This window comes from Olea europaea, chromosome 10, assembly GCF_002742605.1.
Source record: "Olea europaea var. sylvestris chromosome 10, O_europaea_v1, whole genome shotgun sequence".
Lineage (NCBI taxonomy): Eukaryota > Viridiplantae > Streptophyta > Magnoliopsida > Lamiales > Oleaceae > Olea > Olea europaea.
Window position 1 is genome coordinate 36,504,868 of NC_036246.1, and position 18,351 is coordinate 36,523,218.

Consider the following 18,351-nt stretch of genomic DNA (forward strand, 5'->3'; position numbering starts at 1 on the left):
TTCTTAAAAATATAAAATACATCTTGCAAATAATTATAGTAAGGGCAAAATAGTAATTCCAACAGAAAAGGCCATTGTGAAAAAAAGGATTAATTTTCCGGCCATTCTAAAGACTACCCCGTCAATACAAGCAGCTCGCCCAGCGCGTTTTGCAGTATTTCCCAACTTTTCAGGTAATATCTCTATGTTCTGTTGTTTATTGTTCATACTAGATTTCTTGTGATGGATCTGTAAATTTTTGTTTCTGTTGGAGTTATTGATGACGTGCATTGCTTGTATATTTTGGCGACGTCTATTTCAATTGAAGGACCAGGCACTGAAAAGTGAAAACGTTTGTTTTATTTTTGACTAATTAGGTTATAATTTAATATTTCCAAGATAAAGGGTTGGGGCTTGGATCAAGACTGTATTTGGTAAAAAGTAAATATTTAAGTCAATAGATAGTGGCTGTGAATTTTCAAAGTTGAATTATCACTCTGTTACTATGAAGCAAATCATTATTGGAAGAAGGAAGCAATAAAACATTGATGGAGCTTGAGGACCAAAGAACACGTCTTGATGAAGTGACGCAGCAAGAAAGGTTCAATATTCAGAGTGACACGTAAAGGTGGATTCTACGACAGTTCCGTTATCAGTCTACTTCTTTCATTACTACTAAGTGATTGCTATTAAAGCCGCCAAAAAGGAACTGGGAGACACAAGTTACTGATGCAGATGACATGGCTTAAATTACTTGTTTTATTATTTTATTGTTTTAGAATGATATTTTAATTAAATCTTTAGACAGGGTTGCTTAGTCGTTTTCTTTAAAAACAAGGTCTAGTTTTCCTTATGGTTCAGGGTTTTCCTTTTAATTTATTGTATAAACATATTAAATTTTAGGAAAGGGCATTCTTCAATAGTTGTACCATGTGTTAGTTTGTGTAATATTTTAGCTTCCAGCCATAGCTGATTCTTCCCTTTCCCTTAAAGAGGGAACGAAGAATTTTCAAGTTCTATTATGGGGAAAGCAGGGAAATGGTTTAACAGTTATATTATATGGTATTTCATGTAATATTATCTTGCCTAATTATTGCTTCACTTACGTTTCTAGCCGATCAAATCTTCTGCCATTTAAAGAGTATTTGTCCTCAAGTGCAGCAACATAGGAATCCACTATGTTCTCAAAAGGTTTCATCTATAGTAATCATTATTTGAGAACGTATAAAAAGGAACGACTTATGAATAACTATGTTAGCTGGCAGCATGCAAAATTCTGAACTGTTGCTTTGGACTTCATGACCAAAGTTTGCTGCACTAGGTTTCTAACTAAGGTTCTCCTTGTCACCTTCATGATAAAGCTTCACGTTTTCCCTTTTGATTATTCTAACTTTAGAAACTTCAATAGACATTGCGATATCGCAGTCCTTTCTTAATTGCAACGTGAGCTCTAGGCAGTTTAGGTCTTTAGGAGCTTAACATCAAGTGTTGTTCTTTATTATATAGAATGATGAAGTCATTTAGAGCAATTAATCTTTACACAACCCATTTATATACCCAACATGTTGACCAAACTTGACTTCCCTTTCGTTCTGTAATTGCAATATAAAATATCATGTGCTATGTGTTCACATATGAAATCAAACCAGGGGAAGAAGTTGGAAGGGGTTTTTTTGGGTTTAACAGAATAATTTAATTTTCCATTGTGTTCACATATGAAATTCTGTTGCTTTAATTTTTATTCTTTTGGGTCTAGGTTAATTTATTTTGCTCTTCTGTGCATATTTTTCATGTAGTGTTCATTGTGAATTTTTCATTTTCTTTTTCTGTTCAGTTGAATAGGATAGAACAAGATGAGTACCGTTGCTTTATTGGGAACCTGTCGTGATCAACTTCAGACAGGGATTTAAAAGAAGCATTTGAAAAGTATGGTCATCTTGTGGAGGCAAGGGTAATCGGCAAAGACATCTGACTTATTCTTGTTGATTTTTGCAAATTGTGGCTATTATTCGACATCAGCATGGTACAATTTTATTTATCCGCATATTTGATGCTTTGATTGGCCAATACAAGTTAATTAGAAATGAGGCTTAGCTTCTTGTTGTTGTGATGGTTATTTTTTATCTTCTTTTGGTGATTAGTCTAAGCTATAGATCTTCTTTGCCGGTTGTTAATTTATTTTATCACATTCCTTTAGTGTAAATCAAGATCATTTCCTTGCATGCATTTGGAGGTATAGTTGGATCTAAACTTCATTGAGCAGGCTTTGATGTCGATTAGAAGATCTTGGTCTTCGTTACATATTTGAATATTTCGGAAATGAAAACTTGTTCGTAATTGCAAAGATAAAATATTTTGTTGAGGGTTTGTTTGAGCCTCATTTTTTAGGAAATTAGATTTTGTATTAGTGATTTTTTTGGAGAATGTGTTGTTAAAAAGTATGAAAAAGTTTTGAGTTTACGTCTAAAATTATTTTATTAGAAGAACGTGTTGTTGAAAATGAGTTTGGGGAAAATGAGTTTTTAAATAAAGATGCTCAAACAGGGGATAAGTAAGTCACTAATAGATTTACTAAATTATTTACCAGTTGACCAGGACTTAAAAGTTATTTCTATTTCTAAGATATTGAGCCTTCTCTTGTTGCTGGATGTGGCAGTTGAGGTGTATCTGTTTTCCTTGCTCAAGGAAGAGATTAAGTGTACTGATCAAATTTGCATTAGTGATTGGAAGTGCACAGAGAGTATGAGCGATGGTTTGCTGTTTCCTTGGACGTGGATAATTATGAAGTCTGTCATTCTTGCTTCCCGTTATGGTCAAATTGCTTGGTTAGTGTGTTTATAAACACCTTATTTATCTGCTTTGTCAGGTTGTAATGGATAGGTTTTCTGGCCGCTCTCCTGGTCTTGGATTTGTTTCCTTTTATGACAAGAAAGCTATGGAAGAAGCTATCGAAGCAATGAATGGAATGGATCTTGATGGACGGTCAATTACTGTGGATAAAGCTCAGCCAAACCAGGGATCTGGTAGAGATTGGGACTGGGATGGGGATCGTGGTCGTGACCATGATAGGGAGAGAACTCGTGACCCTAGGGTGGGCGTGGATCTGGTGGAGACTGCTTCAAATGTGGAAACCAGGGCATTTCGCTCAGGAATGTCCCTGTGGAGAACGGCAAAGAGGAGGTGGTAGATATGGTGGTAGGGATGACAAATATGGAGGTGGTGGCCGGTATGGTCCCGATCGTAATGGTGATCGTTATGGTGGTCGGAGCAGGGACACTGACAGTCGTGGAGGATCAGTAAATGATAAGTATAATCGTGATTGATCAGGTCCATATGAGCAGCCCTCATCAGGTGGTGTTTCGCGAGGGTTAGTCGCTAACAATTAAAAGGCATCAGACGATTGTGTAAGGGACAAACCTCTTGAGACAAACTCCCAAAAAGGGGTGTTCTTTTATTGGCGATGACTTTACAATTGGAAATCAAAAACAAAATGCCTCCAAGGGGCGCAAGCACACGAGTTACTGAAAAAAGAGTTTTAAGTCTAAAACTAAGGAAATTAAAATTACATATTCTCTGTTCGAGAGTTTTTGATTCGGTCATTTGCTATATGTCTTTTCTCTCTTTTATACTCCATGGATGATCTTTTTTGTGATCAACCGCCTAAAAACTGCTTGATCGTTCTGCAACTGCCCACTTTCTTCATAATGGCCAGCTTGTCATGAAAACTGCATTTTTTAACTGCTGTCATTACTCTTCGTCGTTCAACCGTTTTCGATTGAATTCCTTGAATCGTAGAACGTGATAGGGCTGCTTTAATAACTGTTTTGATAACTGCACTTCTTGATAACCACAACGCTTTATGTTTGTTAAGACTTTGGGTGACTTAAAGGTTTGGGCGAGAATAGAGTAACAGCTCTGGGTGACTGCATGACACTCCATTCGCTCAGATTCTGGGCGACTTGCAAACTTGGACGATGGCGTTACCGAGTTCTTGGGCTCCCTATTTGGGCCTTCATCTTGAATTGTTTGATTGGGCTTCGTTCTTTGGGCTATCTGATTTGGGGATCCTTCAATTGGGCTTCATTCCTTGGGCCGTTCGATTTGGGCTGAATTTTTATGTGTCAACAATTACTCCCCAATATGGCAGAATTAATAATAATTATTAAATTTTGCCATATTCACTTTGTGTTTCCAGCAACATTCGAGATTTTCAAGAATTTCAATCATTGTTTCCTTCCATAATTTGAAAAGGTGCGTCGTTTTGCAAACCCTTATAACCCCCAAACACGTCATTTCATTGCACCATTAAATCACGCCTCAAATTTTTTGCGTCTCTCCCACGATTTACTGTTCATCTTTTGCTTCCCTGCTACGTAACCCTGAAAAACTTCGTTCCATCTCAAATGGCTACTTTACAATCTCAAGCTGGCGACTCCTTTAGTTTTGATGACTTTCAGAAACTTCTGAATCGTCCATACATAACTCCGAGTTTTCTCGCGCCCACCGATGTCGAACGCAATGAGTTCTACTTAGGTCCTTTCTTCAACAATGCAGAGGCAGTCGAACAGGCGGCGGCGGGTCAGCTGTTTCCTTGTACTCAAGGCCCTCTATTTCTAAACTCTCTGCCGCTTGGGCCACTTCGTGAAAGAGGTATTCGCACTTGGCCTAAATCTGATGTAGCTTTCCGTAGGTGGCATGCTCGTCTTGTGGGCCATGGTCCTACTAAGGCACTTTTTGATAATGCTAGGATTTCTGATTTGTTAGAAATCTCTATTCGCCCCCTACTTTTGATTCAGCACTTTTTTCGATTGCTTTGAGTTTTTGGTCTTCTGAGTATAATACCTTTGTTTTCCCTCTTGGCCCCATGTCTATTACTTTAAGGGATGTTGGGGCCTTAGTGAATCTACGACCTTTGGGCGATACCATTTTTCTTGGTATCTTGGTTTCTGGTGGCGCCCCAAAGTTTGGTAGAAACTATACCGAGTCTTATTCAAGCCTGCAAACCCTTCACAATCATTCAAGCGCTGAGCCTTCCCATACTGAGCGAGTGGCTTTTCTTCTAGTTTGGCTTTGTAAATATGTTTTGTGTGTGCCAAGTATAAAGCCCTCCCTGAATTATTTACCCATAGCACATGAATTGGCACGTGGCAGGCCTTTGAATTTATGTTCTTTCTTTTTGGCTGCCCTTTATAGAGGCATGGTCTCTCTTCAAACTCAATTGAAGAATGATGCATCTCCCACTGGTAGTGGACCTCTTTGGTTCACTCAACTGTGGTTGAGATCCTATTTTCCATTGCTTGGTGCTCCATCAATTTCTCGCTCCTCTACTAGCTGTTATGGGCTAGCCATGGAGCCCTTTGCTCCTGTAAATATGTCCAAAAGGGACATTTTTTCATTCTTTTATTCTTTGGATTCAATCAGTTCCTTTTTTCATTTTCCTCATTTTTTTACTCCAGACTATGTACATCCCCCCTCCACTATAGACAGCGCGAGCACCTCCCTGCTCATTTGGATCCAGTTTTTAACCGGGAGGGAGCTATTTCATGATATTTTAACTGGAACCAATGCCAAGGCAGGGGTAGAAATTTATGCTCCCCAATTTTTTGCTCGCCAGCTTGGTTTCGGCCAAACTTGGCCAGTTCCTCATTGCTATTCAAGGAACTTAATTGACCGTTTTCATATTATTAATAAGGCGGAGGCAGAGGCTATAAATGCTCTCAATCTTCTTTTAACCAGCTATTTTTCATTAGCCCACTTCAATTTTAGCCACGCCATCCATCCTCTTTTTGAACAACTCTGGCCGTCAGTGAAGCGCAGATTATTTGCGGCTGATGCCAATCGTGCCTTTCATTCACTAGACCAGCCGAGCATTTCTTCCCCTCCTCCTGTTTTAGTCACTCCTTTGTCCATTCGGAGTCCTTCTCCTTCTCGTTAAACAGTCTGCTCGTCCATCTTCTTCTCTCCCTGCCAAGCCTACTTCAGCCAAGAGTGTCCCAAGTCGCAAACGACCAGCCTCAGCATCTCCCATTCTGGAGGATGATGTTGATGATGATGATGATACCCTTCTTATCGTCAGGAGGAAGGTAATTAAATTGGTTTACTCACAAGCATACTTTTCCATACTTGAAACTTTTCTGTGTGCTGATGATTTTTGGATTTCTCAAAAAAGTTCAGCCTCTTCTTCAAAGGCTTTGGCATCGACAGCTCATGCTCCATCATCCTCCCTTGAGGCTGTTTCATCCAAACCGGTTGATGAGGGGATTACGCTTAAAGAGACATCTTCAGTCCCAGAATCCTCATCACAACCCATGAATGAGCCACCTTCTTCTCAGGGCGTCAACCCCCCAAATATCGAAGCAGAAGGTAATTCAGTTTTTTGATGCCTTACCTTTGCTTGTGCTATTGGTTTCTGATTTGTTGCTCTTGAGTTTTGCAGATATTCCTATGAGTCTGCCCGTTGTGGCAACATCTTCTCACTCAGATAAGGGGAAGTCCTCACAAATGGAGGAATCATTGGTGGCAGACTTGGCTGAGGACATGTCATCTTCCACGATTGTTGATGAGGTATCTTTGCTTCACTTTTATTTCTATCTTGTTCGTTGCAGTAAGAATGTTTAATATTGGCAATTTTCTTTGCAGGATGCTGACAAGATTGTGCGTTATATCCAAAACTTGTTCGCTTCCTGGGGGCAAGTCAAGACGTCTCACCCTGCTTCATCTGATCGTCATGCTGCTTCTAGTTCAATTTCTTCAAGCATGTCAAGGCATGGATGATCGGCTAGAAAATTAGCCAAAGCCTGATTTTTGACTGCCTTTTGAGGTATATATTGTATCTCGAATTCTGATAAAGCTAGTGTCCAAAGGCCTACTCTTTGGTGTAAAATAGGGCGCGAGAACATACACTTAACTAAATTTACTTTAGAAATTAAATAAACGGTTATGGGCCGTAAATAAGCTCTTAATTTTGTACATGTGAAATACAATGCAAGACATAATTTTTCGATAGCAGAGTAATTACATTCACATTTCGTTAACCGTCTACTTAAGTAGTAAATTGCCATTTCTTCACCAAATTGGTCTTCCTATGCGACCATTCCAGCTATTGATTCTTTTTCAGCCGATACGTATACTTTCATTGGCCGTCCTTGGATTGGTAACACCAACACTGGTGGACTTGATAAATATGTCTTTAAGCTTTCGAAAGCCTTTTGATGTTCTTCTTTTCAGACGAATTCGGCCTGATTTTTCAGCTTTAAGAGCGGCGAAAAGACTTTAGTTCACCCTGCACAGTTAGAAATAAAGTGTCTTAAAAAGTTTACTTGGCCTAGAAACCTTTGCAATTCTTTTTTGTTGCTAGGTGGTTTGGCCTCTAAAATGGCCTTCGCTTTATTTTTATCAAGTTCAACCCTCTCTTGTGTACTAAGAAACCAAGAAAATTCTCTGCATTAACACCAAATGCATACTTCAAGGGATTCAACTTTAACTTATATTGCTTCATTCGCTCAAACGAACATCTTAACTGTTCAAAATGGTCCTCTTCTTTAATGGACTTGACTACTATGTCATCTACATACACTTCAACAAACTTGCCTATCATATCATGAAAGATTAAATTCATTGCCCGTTAATAAGTTGCCCCTGCATTTTTTAGGCCGAAAGGCATAACCACCCATTCAAAACATCCTAGAGACTCAGGGCATCTAAAGGCAGTTTTGTGTATGTCTTCTTCAGCTATATAAATTTGTTTGTATCCTGAATACCCATCCATGAAAGAATACATGACATGTCTGGCAGTCGAGTCTACTAAAGAATCCACCGTGGGCATTGGATACTCATCTTTGGGTGTAGCTATGTTTAAATTCCTAAAATCTATACACACCCTTATTTTACCATTCTTTTTTAGTACTGGCACGATATTGGACAACCATTCGACATATCTGGCTATTCTAATAAAACCTGCTTTCAATAATCGCTTTATCTCTTTCTTGATTTCAGGGAGTACATTGGAAGCAAAACGTCTAAGAGACTGCCTATGAGGTTTAAAGTTAGGCTTAGTTGGTAACCTATGTTCCACCAAGTCTCTATCTAAACCAGGCATTTGTTCGTATTCCCAAGTAAAACAATCTTTGTACTCTTTTAGCAAAGCGATTAATTTATTACTAACCTCTTGATCGAGCATCTGGCTGATGAATGTTGGACGATCTTCTCCTTCATTGCCAATATTTACTTTGATCAGAGGGTCTTGCGCTTGAGCGTATCCAGGTTTGACGATCCGCATCACTTCGTCGTCTAGCTCCCTTGTAAGTACTTCATCTTCTAAACAGTCCACCTTGTTGACTTCTCGGCCAATGTTTTGTTCTAACTCGAATACTGCCAATTTGTCCTTCAACGCTTTTAGGGCTGTCTCTTCTTTCGCCTTGTCATTGCATTCCTTATTGAAAGCCATCAGTCTGGCTTTGAAAGCATGAATGTCGGCCATTTGCTTTTGTAACTTATAATCCATTCAAGACTCCTTGATTATTTTTTTGCCAATTACTGACTCTTCTAGGGCCACTATATTTGGCCTCATCTGTTTGAACATTTCAGTGAGTGCGTCCACTGAGAATGGTTCTTCGCTTTGCGCGACAATTTGAGTTTCTTCCCCATCTTGTACTATCCTGATAGGTCCATAGTTTCCTTCGTACATGAACTTTTCCACCAAGTTTGCTTCTGCGACAAAAGGCTTATGATCGGCCTGTATCACCTCTGCTTCGCCTTTGTTGTTCCAAAAGATCAGGCATTGATGGAGCGATGAGGGTATACAGCAACTTCCGTGTATCCAATCTCTTCCTAGTAGCACATTGTAACTAGTAGGACCATCTATTACAAAGAAGACAGTGGTCCTAGTAGTTGTCCCTATAGTTATGTCCAATGGCATAACTCCCTTAACTGAAATTGCTCCTCCATTGAAGCTCGTGAGGATGACTTCTATAGGAATCATGTCACCCTCTGTCTTTGCGAACTTTCTCATCATCCTAGATGGAATGGTGTTTATAGCTGCTCCATTATCGACAAGCACTTTTGCCACTGGGATGCCGTTAACTAGAGCTTTAACGTACAATGACCTCAAGTATTTAGTCAATTTCATGGCTGGCCGTTTAAAAATAACTTTTTCGGCAGCCTCTATTTCTACTTCCTGCTTGTTTTCTGTCGAATTATCTCCCTGTGATGAGTCGACGTGCAGTATATCGCGCTGATCCTCTGTCTCCTGAACTTGCTTCTTACTTTTTTCTAATGCTTCCTCATCAGTTACCCAACCTGTGGGAGGGGGCATTATTTTTGGAGGTGACCCATACTTTTCAGAGCGAGGCACTCTCTTCTTCCTTTTGGGTATCCCGTACAGTACGTAGAAATCGAAAGGACGCCCAGATGGTTCTCCCAACAAGTCTACTTCGCGAACTCCTTCTCGATGTAGTTGCTTCAACAGAGTATTGCGCGATACTCCTCTCTTTCTTCCTTCTGCTTCTAGGTCGATTTCTTCTTCAATGTCTGTCATCCCGTCGTCCTCTTCATTTTTGTAGGCCTCTCTAGAAGTCTGGCCTTCTTCACATCCCAGCACGCAAGCCTCTCCTTCGTTGTCCTCCCTCTCTTCTTCTTTTTATTTATTATTGAATTCATTGGCCAGTAAGTAATTATTGGCCACGACAGGAGGTAACGTACCGAACTGGATGGTAAGGGGTTGATCTGGATCTTCTCCATCCCTTCTGTCCCGCTCAAACTTTGATCTCCCAGAAGAAGTTTCTTGCAGTTCCTTCATTGATTCATCTGTACCGGTCTCTTCACAATCTTTGAGGACATTTTGATTGGCTACTTTGAGTAGTTTAGGCGCTTTAGGATGTGGCACTCCCTGTTGCTGCCTCATCATCCGTCCATAGTTTCGTTGGAAACGCCTTTGTTGGGTTCTAGTCATCTCATCGAAGGGTATTGCCCTTCCTGCATTATACTGGAATAAATGCCATACATTTGGCCGACGAGGTTGCGGCCTGAATGTTCTTCCATTATCCGCTGGCCTGAACTGCCTCTCAAAAGGCGGTCCTCGATAGAATGATATACCTCGTCCTCTACCAGGCTGAGTGTTTGGGAAGAAGGTAGGGCGATGGGGATGCAGCCATATCCCTGGTTTCTCCGTATTGCCATTCATTTCTCTTTTACATCTTGCACACAAGACGTCTTCGTCCTTTTTTGGTTTTTTCCCCTTGATTCGTTCAAAGATATTGGGATGTGGTCTAGGATCCTCTTCTCCATCATCTACGACCAACTTGAATTTTGGCAACTTGTTTTTGAATCCGGACGTCACCATGTTCACTTCAAGTGGCTGTGGAAAAGGATTTTTATCCACTGCCATCTTCTTCTTATCGTCGAACGTAATTCGTCCTGATTCAATGGCATCCTGTAATACATGGCGAAAAACCAAGCAATTGTTAGTCAAATGTGACCATGCATTATGCCACTTACAATATTTTTTACCCTAATTTGTTCAGAGTTTGGCAATTTGTGCTTATCGCTCAACTTTATCTGCTTATCCCTATATAATTTATCAAATATAAGGTCAGCTTTGGTTACATCGAACGAAAACGTTCTAGCCTTTATGTTTCCATCTTTTATGGGCTCATCTTTGCCCAATGGTCTAGGCTTGGCCATTATGGGACAAGTATACGTATCTCCTTTAATCAATTCGGCCAAACATATTTCGACCTGATCGTATGACTCGTCACTGATGGTATGAACATCAAAATTTGGGTCTTTGTAATAAGTCCCTTTACTAGAATTTTTCATCTGTTCTTTCTCTCTTATCAGTCGTTCATATCCAATCACATTCGCACTCAACTGAAAAAGGTCAGGAAATTCCTTGTCCTGGAATTTCTTTTTTAAATCAAAGCTCAAGCAGCCCTGAGTGATTTTGACAAATTCCTTTTCAGGCAGAGGTACAAAACACTTGCTTCTTGCTGTCTTGAACCTTTGGAGAAAACTTTCTGCCCATTCGTTTGACATTTGACGTAGATTCGCCAAATCAGACAATGTGACTTCAAACTCAGTTTTATAAAACTGATCGTGAAATAACTGTTCCAATTGTTGCCATGTTTGAATAGAGTTCGTTGGCAAGTTAATGAACCAGGAGAAAGCTACTCCTGTTAACGAACTAGGGAAAAGCCTCATTTTATGGTAATCGGTTACATCACCACTTTGCAATGTGAATCGCCCTATGTGTTCTAGTGTAGACACCTCTCCTAAACCGATAAACAGTGAGAATTCTGGCACTTTATACCCTCTAGGCCATGGATATGCTTGGTCTACCCAATCAGGATATGGCTTTGTGTAAGTCGGCCTAACGACGGGACGCACCCTAAAAGCCATCTGATCCTGTACGATTTCCATAATCTGATTCCTCAACATGACGTTGGGGTCATATGGAATTCCTACAGGCTGGTTAACCGGTGGATTTGCATGAGGCCTGATGTTTGGTCCTTGATTGGCAACAAAATTACCATAATTAGGGCCATTACCATTAGCCTAAACATCTATTCCCTCATTAACACGTGGGATATTCTGTCCATTGTTTAGGACATTATCTCTTATGTTTGGATTACCCACCAAGTTAGGCATACCACTACCATTGTTCTGATTTGGCACTGTAGTACCCCCTTGGTTTGAAGTAGAGGGACCAGAAAGTGGTTCTACCCCTTGATTCGGATTTAGGACTGAGGGATTATGTCCCATAATTATCCTAGTTTGAAAGTGATTTGCAAGAGGTATAACCGGTTGACATATTTGGCCTACTAACTTATTCATTGTTTCGTTCAAAGTGTTTAGTTGTTTGGCCATGTTGTCATAGTGTGCATTCCCATTTTGGATAAATCTTTCCATATTATGAACACTTCGAAGATTTACCTGTTCAACAATGTCTTGTGTGAGTTCTCCAAGTACTGCATGCATCGTTCGAGGACTCAACTCCGTCATTGGTTCGTAACGACTGTTACTGCTCTGATTCTGTCCATCTGTTCATGGAGAGGCATGCTGCTCCTCATATCGCTCAATCACAGACTGGATTCCTCCCTGACTTGCTGCTTCCTTATCGGATCTCTGAGGCATATTATTTCACCTTTTGTACTTTCAACACCAAACACCACTGTCCCACTGGGCGTGCCAAATTGTTTCGCGCGGGTTAGTCGCTAACAATTAAAAGGGATCAGACAATTGTGTAAGGGACAAACCTCTTGAGACAAAGTCCCAAAAAGGGGTGTTCTTTTATTGGCGATGACTTTACAATTGGAAATCAAAAACAAAATGCCTCCAAGGAGCACAAGCACACGAGTTACTGAAAAAAGTGTTTAAATCTAAAACTAAGGAAATTAAAATTACATATTCTCTGTTCGAGAGTTTTTGATTCGGTCCTTTGCTCTATGTCTTCTCTTTTTTATACTCTATGGATGATCTTTTTTGTAATCAAACGCCTAAAAACTGTTTGATCGTTCTGCAACTGCCCACTTTCCTCATAATGGCCAGTTTGTCATGAAAACTGTCTTTTTTAACTGCTGTCATTACTCTTCGTCGTTCAACCGTTTTTGATTGAATTCCTTGAATCGTGGAACGTGATAGGGCTGCTTTAATAACTGCTTTGATAACTGTACTTCTAGAAAACCACAATGTTTTATGTTTGTTAAGACTTTGGGCGACTTGAAGGTTTGGACGAGAATAGAGTAACAGCTCTGGGCGACTGCATGACACTCCATTCGCTCAGATTCTGGGTGACTTGCAAACTTGGGCGATGGCGTTACTGCGTTCTTCGGCCTTCATCTTGAATTGTTTGATTGGGCTTCGTTCTTTGAGCTATCTGATTTGGGGATCTTTCAATTGGGCTTCATTCCTTGGGCCGTTCGATTTGGGCTGAATTTTTATGTGTCAACAGGTGGCTTTCGTTCTTGATGGGATTTTTGCCAAAATCTAGGTAGGTGATCTCTAAGTTTTGACTAAATTACATAACAATTCCTCTTCTTTTACTTCACTGATGTAACGGCGCTTCCATTTTGTTTCAGCTTTCACTAAGGAGAAAATGCCATGGGGTTGGGGTTGGGGTTGGGGTTGGGGTTGGATGGAGTCTACAATATCAACTTCCTTCTTTGCTCTAGTTCTGAAATACTTTTGCTTTACGATTTGACAAGTGTAACTTATGTTCGACTCTTTATTCTTGAAGTGCACATTGGATACTTTTTCTTTTGTAATGTTGCTTGCTATCTTTATTGGATTAACAAATAAGTTTTTGCATGTTGATTACTCTAATGGTTTGTCAGGGGGTTGTTTGGGTAAAGTTAGGTATAGCTTGCAAATTTCACAATGAAGTTGTGATGCAGAAGCATACAAATTAATAAGGAACAATAAGAAATAAGGGGGATCAAAGGGAAGAATTGAGGGCAAGAAATACTTTTTTCATATAATTCAGATGTGTCCATAAACATCGCCCTAAACCCTTTATATAGGAAGGAGTTGGAAATTAAATGAACTTTCTATCTAAACAAACTTGAAAATAAAAGAGAACATTATCAAAAGAAAACTACTAAATAAACTCGAATTCTACTAATTATTAATCTTTCGTCTTGAATAGACTTTTAATTGTTTCCTTGTTGCATCAAGTTGACTACTCATTGCAACTACATAAAAATTCTTATTCACATTAAATTCATAGTAGAATATTTGAATTTATTTTTGTCGTTCCTATCAATTTATTGCGACACCTATCAAAATATTTGATAAAATCACAACTTTGTAACCATATAAGGTCTTGTTATTTTTTGTTTGTTCTTTCTCACGTTATTCATTTTATTTTGATTATACATCCGTCTTAGCATTCGATGTTAGTTATTCTCACGTGGTATACTTTTTTTATTGACTTAACACTCTTTACCATAGAATTGTGAAGCTCACACACATTTTCCTTGTAGAGTGATATTATTGGAGACACATTGTGTAATGGGACTGTGTGATACGACGTGGATGTCTGTTTGACATATTGTGTAATGGGTCTGTCTTTTATATATTTTTTAGCATGTCGCAGTTATGTGTCAACACACCATGCGGTCTTTCCGATACTTTTGTGGCAAAAGTGCCAGTGTTTTGCATATCTATTGTACTAAGCTTGTCACAAGTTTGTTAGTCTTAATCCAAGATTAGATAGAATATAATATTATGTTAATATATTATTTTATTGTTTAAATATTTCTATGAACGTACTTTCCTTTATGGAAAAACTCAAGAAACGGAGAATTTGAACAACCCAGATAAATTTATTATAGTCTCAATTTGAAATATTCTGTCTTGGTTGGTTTTGAATTTCACTTGTCATGTTTGATTAAACATTTTTTGTATTTTCTCAACCGGCCATATCAGTTGTTATTCTTTAACTTTGCGACTATGTTACAGTCAAAGTTTCCAATTTGATTCTAAGATGAGATGACTGGCCAGCTCAAATATTTGGACTTTGGAATTTACTAACTGTAGAGGGAGGACTCTTTCAAAGGAAACCATTTTTGACCAACTAAAACATAATTTAAATTCAATAGTCATGTGCACAACCAGAATTGACAACCACACACATAAGAGGGAGTTCACGATAGATAAATAAATTGTGGACCCCTCTCCTATGAGGACGTTGTCAATTGGGCTGTCAACCCTAATTATACAACTAACAAAATTCTAATTCCAATTAGAATAAAATTTGGACCATGCTATTTGGTTGACAACCCCTCACATGGGGGCCAACGATGAATTAAAAAATCGTGGACCCCTTTATACAAATAGAAAAATTCAAAAAATTTTAGCTTGTCTAGTCGCTAAATATTTTTTTATTTATTTTTATTATGATTGATATGTTGAATTGGATAAATATGTTTCAAATAATATTTTTATTTAATCATCTGTAATATTATTGCTTAGTTTAGTGTACCAAATATAATTTTACATTTGACAACTTTAGAGTCTAATGTAAAAATAATAAGTGTGTTTGATTACCAATATTTTTCACGGAAAATATCATTTTTTCTACCCAAAATTTTATTTTTTTTTGCTATTTGATTGATATTTTTTTCATAAAAAATATTTTCCTATTTTTAGTCACGTAACCATATTTAATTTGAAAACAAGAATTTTTTTTTAATTTTTATTTTTCAAGTAATTCACACACACTCTCTCTCTCTCTCTCTCTCTCTCTGATTTATCCATTTCTCACCCATCTACTTACCAACAAAAAATGGATAAATATAACATTTCCTAGATTGAAAATAAAATTAATCAACACATTTAATCAACAATTTTTATGCAAAATTTTTTTAGACAATTCAATTGTCTAAAATTTATTTTATTTTCATGTAAATTTCATACTCACAATCAAAGTTTATACATGATATTGAAGTAGGTTATTTTTGCATGACAAAGCAAATGCTATAGGAAATTCCAATTATGTGCCCATTAATGTTAAAATAACCTATTTTTTAACACAACAAAATTTCTACATGTATACCAAAATAACCTATTAATGTTAAAAACCACACATTAACACAACAAAATTTCTACATGTACACCAAAATTTTTTACTATTTTTTAATAACATATGCTCCGGTAATCACTATTCAAAACTTTTTATTCTACAATAATGATTGTCAAGCATGCTCTTAAACAGCACAAAAAACGAAAACAAAAACAATGAATTTCTACAATAATTGTCGCATAAAAAATGCAAAATTTCATTTGTATGTGTCTGTCATTCATGTCAAGTTGTATTCCCTTTTGATTTACGTCTTTGGCCTACTTAACCTAACCACAACTCTAAAAAATTGAAAAAATTTAGAAAATTGTTAGTTAATTCAATATGGCATAATGTGAGTGGTCCTAGTCTCATAACTAGCGAAACAAGACTTTGAATTCTTCACCCTCAAAACTTTGACCAATTCCCTGCACATCTGTCTTGTACTCACCGAGCAATCGCTCTGCATCACCAGTAGTACTTTAGTCAATCCATTGACTTGCATCACCTTATCCTGAGCCGTTCGATCACGAGCCAAGCAACATACGCTCCAGATCACCGTAATACTGTGCTCCGTCGCTACATTGGAGCATTTCATCAGCCTCTTTACAATCTCCGCCACACATTTCTCGTCTTCACTAATCCCCTCCCTCCCTTCCGTACACGTGGCAACCATTTCCAGTAATCCTAAAGATTTCTCAATGACTGCACGAACTGTACTTGAAAAGTCAAAAATGGAGAGGATTTCTCCTATTCTTTTTACTATTCCGAACCGGATTAACTCCTTCCGAACCAGCCTCGATGATGAAATAGCTAATAAAGAAGATAAAGCGGCTTGGATTGCAAGCCGGTCGTTTTCTACGGCGATTAAAGTGTACAGTTCGTACAGTATCCCTTCCTTTTCTGCGATCTTAAGTTGGGACTCTGAGTTAAACGCGATTGATTCCAAAATCCTCGCCGATTTAATCTTTGATTCCATGCTTCCTTCCCTAAGAATCAAAAGAAACGACGATAAACAATCCACATCGCTCTTCAAAATCAAGCTATTAAATTTCTCTTTCGCTCCATTTTCCAATAAAATCAAATCCAGAATTTCAACAATCAGTTCACAAGCCTCAATTTTTTTACAACTTCCGAAAAACTCAACAAAATTAGAAACGGCATCGTCAGAAAATGCAATAAACTTCAAATTGTCATCCGAAACCTTCATAAAATGAATAATTTTCGCTAGAGAATCGCAGTTTAATGCGCCGTTGATTACTTCCCTGACTTGTTGTTTGGAGATCGACGTCGGCAGAGATAGTGGCGGGGTGGGGGTTCCGCCGGGGTGCGAGAGCCAAAGGGTTATGAGGCGGCGAAGGGTGAGATTTGGAGTGGTGTGGGTGGAGAAGAGGGTTTGCATGGTGGCGGGACAGGTAGCGTGTCCTAGAGATAACCACTTTTCGATGGAGCTGCGATCGTATGTGACGCCGGTACATAAACTCACTGGAGATTTCATCACGTCCATTGAAATCGGGCACCGGAACAAAGTCGGCACCGTAACGCACAAATTCTCTCTCTTTTCTCTCATCATTTTATTTTAAGAGGGGGCGGGTAAAGGGAGTGGTGCTAATCTCGCTTTTATTTTTCTCGGTCTGTTTTATCTGAGATTCTGAATCTGAGGGGCGGCTTTAAAAATCTGGCAGAGAGAAAGGTGGGGAAATTGCATATGGGTCCCAACTTATTATTCGAGTAACAAGTTGATCTTAACTTTTTGAAAATAGGCAAGTCCATTTTCTTTTTCTTTATAATTGAACGGCAAAATATGTTATTAGGAAAAAATGTTCAAATATTCACTTAGTGTCTATTTGATCCTGCTTATATGAGGAAATCCATTTTCCCCCCCAAATTAGAGATGTCAATTGGGCTCATCGGTTCGAGCTGCCCGTGACTTGGTTAGAAAAAAACCCTAGCTGGCTTGGCTCGAGGCTCGGGCCGAGCCCAATTGTGAGGTACTGGGCAAAGTCCGAGTCGATCTGTGTGGCTCAAGCCTTATTTAAAAAATAAAGAAGAAAAAATCGAAAATGAGGCAGCTGGCTGCCTTATTTAAGCTGCCTTTGCCACATATTTGGAGAAAAAAAAAAGTTGAGCAAGTCCTGCTCGGCTCGGCTCACTATGGCCCGAGCTTTCAGCTTGGGCCGAACCTTATTTGTTTGGTTGAGCTTTTGCTTGGCTCGGGCTTAGGCTCGAAAAAAACCCTTTGATTTTACTCGAGTTGAGCTTGAGCCTTGAGTTTCAGCTCGCGAGTCGGTTCGGCCCTACTTGACTCGACTCGTTGACATCCCTACCCCAACTTGTTGGGCCCATTGAAACATAAATTACAACTAGTTTGGGGAAAGAAATTATAATATTTTAATTATCTCCGCTTTTACTAGTTATATTAAGTTGTAATAGCTTTATTTCCGTTTTTGAGCCACTAGTATTGGCATTGAGCTTTCACAATTACACAATTATGCAATTACTATAAAAATTCAAGGTCTAACTGATTTTTTTGTTGACAGTTGGGGACCAAGTTGTTATTATATGTAAATTGGGGACCATTCGGTACACCTTTCCCGGCGCCCAAACGCACACAAAAAAAATAAAAATAAAATAATAGAATAAATGAAAGACAAAGAGTCTGTTTGGAAATAATTTTTTCTCAAAAATATTAATTTTTTGACCGTTATTTCACTATTTCAGCCGTTATATTTGACTTTTTCTTTCATAGCTGAACCCCATTTTTTTCTAACGATCAAAAAATCAATTTTCAAAATCACCTCCTCCAATCAGGTTCAAGG

The 18,351-nt window shown here is 38.6% G+C and overlaps 1 protein-coding gene and 1 pseudogene across 1 annotated transcript; one reads left to right on the plus strand and one right to left on the minus strand.

The window, feature by feature from the left end:
* Window positions 1–259: 259 nt before the first annotated feature.
* On the plus strand, window positions 260–8,015 carry LOC111400603 (annotated as a pseudogene).
* A 7,607-nt stretch (window positions 8,016–15,622) lies between these two features.
* LOC111402056 (U-box domain-containing protein 28-like) lies at window positions 15,623–17,183 on the minus strand. Its single transcript, XM_023030097.1, has one exon. The coding sequence runs from the start codon at window positions 17,103–17,105 to the stop codon at window positions 15,873–15,875; it is 1,233 nt and encodes a 410-aa protein (XP_022885865.1). The 5' UTR covers window positions 17,106–17,183; the 3' UTR covers window positions 15,623–15,872.
* Window positions 17,184–18,351: the final 1,168 nt, after the last annotated feature.